This window comes from Zingiber officinale, chromosome 3A, assembly GCF_018446385.1.
Source record: "Zingiber officinale cultivar Zhangliang chromosome 3A, Zo_v1.1, whole genome shotgun sequence".
Classification (NCBI taxonomy): Eukaryota; Viridiplantae; Streptophyta; class Magnoliopsida; order Zingiberales; family Zingiberaceae; genus Zingiber; species Zingiber officinale.
The window spans coordinates 101182604-101189246 of record NC_055990.1 but is presented as its reverse complement, the minus strand read 5'-3'; the positions used below and the strand labels follow the sequence as shown (position 1 = coordinate 101189246).

The 6643-nt window shown below is 44.1% G+C and overlaps 1 protein-coding gene across 1 annotated transcript; it reads left to right on the top strand.

Annotated features, from left to right (window-relative positions):
• Positions 1-3774: 3774 nt before the first annotated feature.
• On the top strand, positions 3775-5678 carry LOC122053916 (exocyst complex component EXO70H1-like). The gene has a single exon (XM_042615821.1). The coding sequence runs from the start codon at positions 3792-3794 to the stop codon at positions 5586-5588; it is 1797 nt and encodes a 598-aa protein (XP_042471755.1). The 5' UTR covers positions 3775-3791; the 3' UTR covers positions 5589-5678.
• The last annotated feature ends 965 nt before the right edge of the window (positions 5679-6643 follow it).

Sequence of the window (6643 nt, the reverse complement as noted above, 5' to 3'; positions counted from 1 at the left end):
CTGTATTTATAGTTCTAATCGGGGCACCTAGAAGATTTCTAGGTGCTTGAACGTGGATAGAATTTTATCCTCTTCGCAACGGATTGCGACACGTCTATTTTCGATAAAATTTCTGGTCTGAGTGCCATGACTTAGTCCAGGCGCCCGGACCAAAATCAACCTTTGTGTTGACTTTCGGTCAGGGCTCTCACTCCAGCTTTGATCGGTTGGGTGATTTCGGCCATCCAGAATAGGGCTCACTCGAACCCATTTTTCGTCCTTCGTGAGCAACCTTCTGCTCCGACTTCTTGTCCCTCGGAAACACTGCACGCCTCCTTCTCCTTTGCCAACTTACTCTTCCGCAGCACCTCCCTTAGATGCACCGAGTTCGTCGACTCCCTCCCATGTCGTCTTTCTCTCTAGCTGTGTCTTTCGCTCAACTTCCTGTGCTCTTAAGTTCCTTCACACTTAGACATAGGGCATCAAAATAACAACAAGACCTAACTTGATTTGGTTGATCATATCAAAACCATCACGAGATACTTACACTATTCGAAGTTTGATTCGATAAAAGCTCGTTTGAGTTCGTTTAATAAGACTCGTTACGATAAACAAACCAAACTTAAGCTTCACAATATTAGGCTCGTTAGCTCGTGAACATGCTCGTTAGTAAACTCATGAATCGACTTTTAAATGAAAAAATAATAGTTTTGATATTGAATTTATAGATTTTACATTCTACTTATGAAAAATATAGACAAATATATTAAATTTATTTATTATAATAAAATTATAGAATTTAACCAAAATATTATAATTTTTTCTAAATATATAATTTAAGTTTTAATAAATATTTAAATTTATAATTTATATTTATTAAGCTTTTTTAGGTTCCATAAAAGCTCGAATAAGCTCGTGAGCCATGAATATATTCGTTAAATAAAGATCAAGCTCGGTTCGATTATAAACGAGTCAAACTCAAACATTCATGACTACCACCACTTGTGAGATTGTTTGGTTATGTTAATTATTTGCAGATATAAGAATTCTTCTTAGACAACCTACTACTCTTCATTACGATAATTAAAGTGTCATTCAGATTACGCACAATACATTTTTTTATGAGAGAATGAAACATATTGAAATTGATTGTTATCTCATTTGTCATCATCTGCAGCTTGATATTATTACGTTGTTTTTTGTTTCTTACTCACTGCAGATAGCTAATATGTTTACTAAAACTCATTCTGCTTCGCACTTCCTTTTTTTTATCCGATAAATTTTCAATACTTCTAGCTATAATTTAAATTATATATATATTTATTTATAACTTTTAAGTTAATTTAGTCAATTTCCTTTTCTATTACTTAACTTAACTATAACTATATAAGTTTTATATTCTATATTTCTCAAGATATATGTATTTCTCAAGATATACTTTCATTTTAATATATTTCCCTTCTCTCAAAACTTTCACAAATCCAACTCATCTTTCGAAGTGTCTATCTGGATTCCAAGTTTCACAATCAATAGAAACGTCAATTCCATCTTTTGGGCTTTATTCTCAATTATTTTTATACATCTTTGATAAAGTGGTTAATTGTGATAAGTCTTGGATTTAAAAATCATGGTCTACACGTTATTTCACAAACATGGAACCAGCGGCCCTTAAAATCAGTACTATAGATATGGGGGAAGAAAAAATAAGTAAAATTGCATGACCAGAATGTTAACCTAGAATCGATTCTATAAATATAGGTATATAAAAGCGTATGACCGACATACTAATCTCAAATAATGATATCCCGAGAATTAAATCCTAGACTTCTCAACCATAAAATCATGCGTCCCCAATTAATCTACGCCCTGAGAACTATCTACACGTTATTTCACGTTTATATGTACTATATTTCTTCATGTTCACGTTAGCCCACCAAATTAAAAGCATCCGCTTTAGATTTCGGAATTTCCCAAAAACGCATGTAGTTTCATATTTTTTTTAAATGTACTTTCTCTTCTTTTAAAAATACCCTTTTTATTAAAAAATAAAAAAAATTCAAAAATATATATAGACAGGCCAAGACAAGAGCATGCCTTGCGACTAAGCTGTTAGGCGACTACGTGGCCAGACGTTCAAGTATCCAGGCAACCAAGTGGCTTAGAGATTGCGTGATTGTCCTAGTAGTTTCACTACACAGTTATTTGATCTAGAGGTTGAGTGACCGCCCTAGCAACCTCGCTCGATCAACCTAACGACCTCGCTACACAATTGTACCTAGAGGTCAAGTCGTACAGTTGCATAGCGGTTTGGTCGACCTAGAGGCCTAGTGGCCTAGTCGTGTGGTCGGCCTAGAGACCTGGCCATGCGGGACAGGCGCTGAGCCTTATGATGTGGTCAGGTATATCATAATTTATTTTAATAAGGATATTTGGAAAAAAAATACCTTCTTTGTTAAATATGAAATTATAGCGCGTCCTTTAAGAATTTCGAAAGTCAAGCGCGTAATTTTGAAAATGTCCTATAGACATTCAAGAAGACTCATGCCCACGATGGCTCCCTTGAAGGAATGATGCTGACTTCTAGATGTGGACCAATTCTCTTGTTCTTATAATCTATTGGAAATGTTTTGACAAATTTATCTCTCTTTATTAGTTCATGTTTATCCCTTCCCTTTAATTTCTTCATGCCAAGAAATAAACTTACAAATAGTTTAAGAAATTAAATGGGCATAAAATAGTTTTGAAAGAGTTTTATCTTAAATAATGTGAGGTCATATAAAAATTTCTAAATGTGAAAATTAGTAAATTTTTCAAACAAATAATTAATTAATAAACAAATCAAGTCAAACTTTTCACCAGACATCAATTTGATTTAATGATTATAAGTTATCATTTGAATTTTATGGCTTTTCTGTGGATTTTTAGGTTAAGTAGGACCTCTTTGTAAAACTGCGTTCAAAGTGATTAGGACGGTAAATAAGTCGAGTCGAGCCGAATTAAGAGTTGGGATATTTCAATTTATTTGATAAAGTAATCGAAACGAGCATAAAACAAACCCAGTTTTTAAAATAATTATTCAAAGTTGGCTTGATTTATTTTTTTATGAATTTAAATTTGTTTGAAATTTGACTTGAGCTTGGTTTATTTAGATGTAATGGAGTTCTCAATTCAAGCTTATTTGATTGTTTAACATTTTTATTTTTGATTAATTATTACACTTAATAATTTAAATTTATTTATTTATTTAGTATATTAAAATGAGTTTTATTAATAAATATGATTTGAATGTTATTCATGAATATTAACGAGTTGAATACATAAGTATTTAAGTTTATTTATATAATTTAATGAATTATTTAATCTTATTTATTTAATTAGTTTTATATATTAAATAAATATAAATAGGTTACTATCAAATACAACATTAAATTTGTTCACAAATCGTAGTTCATTTATCTCCAAAAAAAATCTTATGTGTTAGTCACTATTCCAAAGGTTAGTAGCTGTCCGTGATTTACCTTCTCAGTGTTAACCCTGAGTCGAATTGACGAAGACACTAAGAGCGAACGTATTCATCTTTTATCACAATTTATCTCCTAAAAGTGATCAGACGATATGACATAATCGTTGACTTTTGAACATTAGGATCCAGATCATCATTCGACGCATCCTCTTCTCCTCTACGATCGCACTCCCCTCGTGACGAAATTCCGTACTGCCCTTCCTCGATCTCTTTATAAAGACGCGTTACGCGAGCGATCAATCGATCGAATCTCACTTATCAAATAAGTTGACGATTTCAATTGAAGACGATGACGAGGAAAGGACTGAGACTGCTCTTTGATGGCCGCCGACGCCATTCCGGCGATGCAGAAGCCGGCGATGCTTCTTCTTCGACTTCATCATCGCCGGAGGTGGTGTCGAGATTGGAGGCGGAGGTGGCGAGCGCGGAAGCGATGGTGGTGAAATGGGATCCGAACTCCTCTGCTTACGCCAAGATCACGTCTTTGTTCTACGAGGACCGCGTCGAGGCCCGCCGCTTCGTGGCCCAGGTCTCCTCCCTGCAGCGCCGTATGCTCGACGTCGCCGCCGCCGGGCAGCCTTCCGGCCTCTCTCACCCCTCCCTCGCCCGTTCGCAGACCCTGATGCAGGCCGCCATGCGCCGCCTCGAGAAGGAATTTTACCAAATCCTCGCCGCCAACCGCGACCTCCTCGACCCAGAGTCCGTCTCCGTCCGCTCCGCCCGCTCCAGCGTCTCCGACATCGATCCTTGGGACGATGACGAGACTGCCGCGACTGCCGTAGGAGATTCCACCACTGTCGACGACCTCCGGGCCATCGCTGGCGCCATGATCTTCGCCGGCTACGGCAAGGAGTGCGTCAGGATCTACCGCACCTTCCGCAAGTCCATCGTCGACGACGGACTCGCTCGTCTCGGATTCGAGCTGCGATTGCAAAGCTACAAGATGGATTGGTCCGTGCTCGAGCTCAAAATACGATCTTGGCTCGCCGCCGCGCGGGTCGCCGTCCGCACTCTGTTCCACGGCGAACGCGTCCTCGTTGACCAAGTCTTCGCCGACTCCGACGTCGTCCGGGAGGCCGTCTTCTCCACTATCACCGGAGACGCCGTCCAGTTCTTTGCCTTCCCGGAGTTAGTGGCCCGTTCGATTAAGCGCTCCCACGATAAGCTCTTCCGGATGTTGGATATGCACGACGCGTTGGCGGAGCTTTGGCCGGAGGTTGGGCTCGTCTTCTCCTTCGAGTCCACCGCTTCCGTGCGGACGCAGGTGGTGGCCTCCCTCGCCAAGCTCACGGAGGCCGCGCGGGAAGCGCTGGCGGACTTCGAGTCGGCGATCATGAAGGAGCCCTCGCGGTCGCCAGTCCCCGGTGGCCGCGTCCACCCGATGACACGCTACGCCATGAACTACCTCGCGCTGCTCGCAGACTACCATCCCTCAGCCGAGGAGATCTTCGACTCGTGGCAACCACCGCCGCCGCCGCGGCATTCTGTTTCCGCCACTTCACCACCGCCGGTTCTGGTCGCGCGGCTGATCGAGACGCTGCTTTTGAAGCTTGACGGAAAAGCCGATGCGTACCACGACGCCGTCCTGTCGCACCTTTTCATGGCGAACAACCTCCAGTATGTCGTGAACAAGGTCGGCTCTTGCGCTCTGCGGGGGCTTCTGGGGGCGGACTGGTCGGCAAGGCATGCGGCTAAGGCGAGGCATCATCTGGCCCGATACGAGCGCGTAGCGTGGGGTCCCCTCGCAGCGATGGTGCCAGCGACGGAGGTCTCCTCGGCGGCGGAGGCGAGGGAGCGGATGCGGGGTTTCGGGGCGGCGCTGGAGGAGGCCTTGGCGGCGCAGGCTGAGTGGGCGGTGGTGGACGCCGCAATGAGGGAGGAGACCAGGGAGAGGGTAAGGGAGATGGTGGTCCCGGCGTACCGAGGGTTCCACGCCCGGTGGCTGAGCACGGCGGCCGGCGTGGCGGGCTTCCCAACGCCGGACGAAGTGTGGGATCGTCTTGGCGGACTCTTCTCTCAGTTGTCCGGTTCGGATGGCTCAGGATCCGGTTCGAATACCCTCAATGTATCGAACCAAACCGTGTAGTTTTGTTGTAATAGATCAATTTATTTCTTTACTTTTTTTTTTCATTGAACACCACATGTGAAAAATGTCTTTCACAACATTCTACTTTTAAACTTCTCTAATATCGTGAATGTTATTGGAGAGAGGTCTTCACTGTATAAGATATTGTGACTTCGTTGCGCCCAACATGATACATGGGTAAGGCGCAACGAGTATATTTGAGAGCATCGATTCTAGTACGCAGCAATGTTAAATTTGGTAGAAACTCGGAAGCCCATAAGTATGCATGGATTTTGATCCGGTAGTAAGAATGGGGGATTCATTTCCTGAAGGGTCTCAGCTTGAGGACAGATGGAGGGCTGACTAAGCGGTTAATGGCCACGCCGAGCAGCTGAGTAGGTCCGAGCGGAACCAAAGATAACCTAGTCATGGGCTGGAGTTTCCGACGCCAAGACGGGAGAATCGAATGGCCGAGCGGGGCGTCTGCCCGGCTGGGACCGAAGGGTCGAGCGGGTGGTCCGTTCGGCCAGGACGGGAGAGGGTACGAAGGTTAGCCGAGCGGCCTATTCGTTCGGCTCTGGATATGGGATGTCAGCAAAGGCATGTCTGATGATTACGCCGTACACAAGAGTGCACGATGGAGGATCTCGCCGTCACATCATGGAGAGGTTGATACAGTAGCGGTATGGCCTCATGGACGTCTTTCTGACAGACCCATATCTGGGCATGGTCCTTCTGATAGACCCATACCTGGGCATGGTCGAAAACAGTAGATTGCCTCGATTGGCGTGCTCAGGCTCCTTGGAGAGGTCTATATAAGGTCTCCGTTTCTTCACCGGAGGTACACGAGTCTTCTGTTTCTAAGCCACCTCTTCATCTATTTCCTCGCCTGATTTGAGCGTCGGAGGGCCGTCGCCGGGACACCCCTCCCGGCTCGGTTTTGTTGCAGGTTCGCCGGAGCACTCGAGGATCCAGCAGGGAGCGCCACGTCCCCAGCGTTCGTTGACCCTTGGTTCGGACAGGATCAATTTGGCGCCGTCTGTGGGAACGCACCTGCATCCGAACAGAAGCAATGG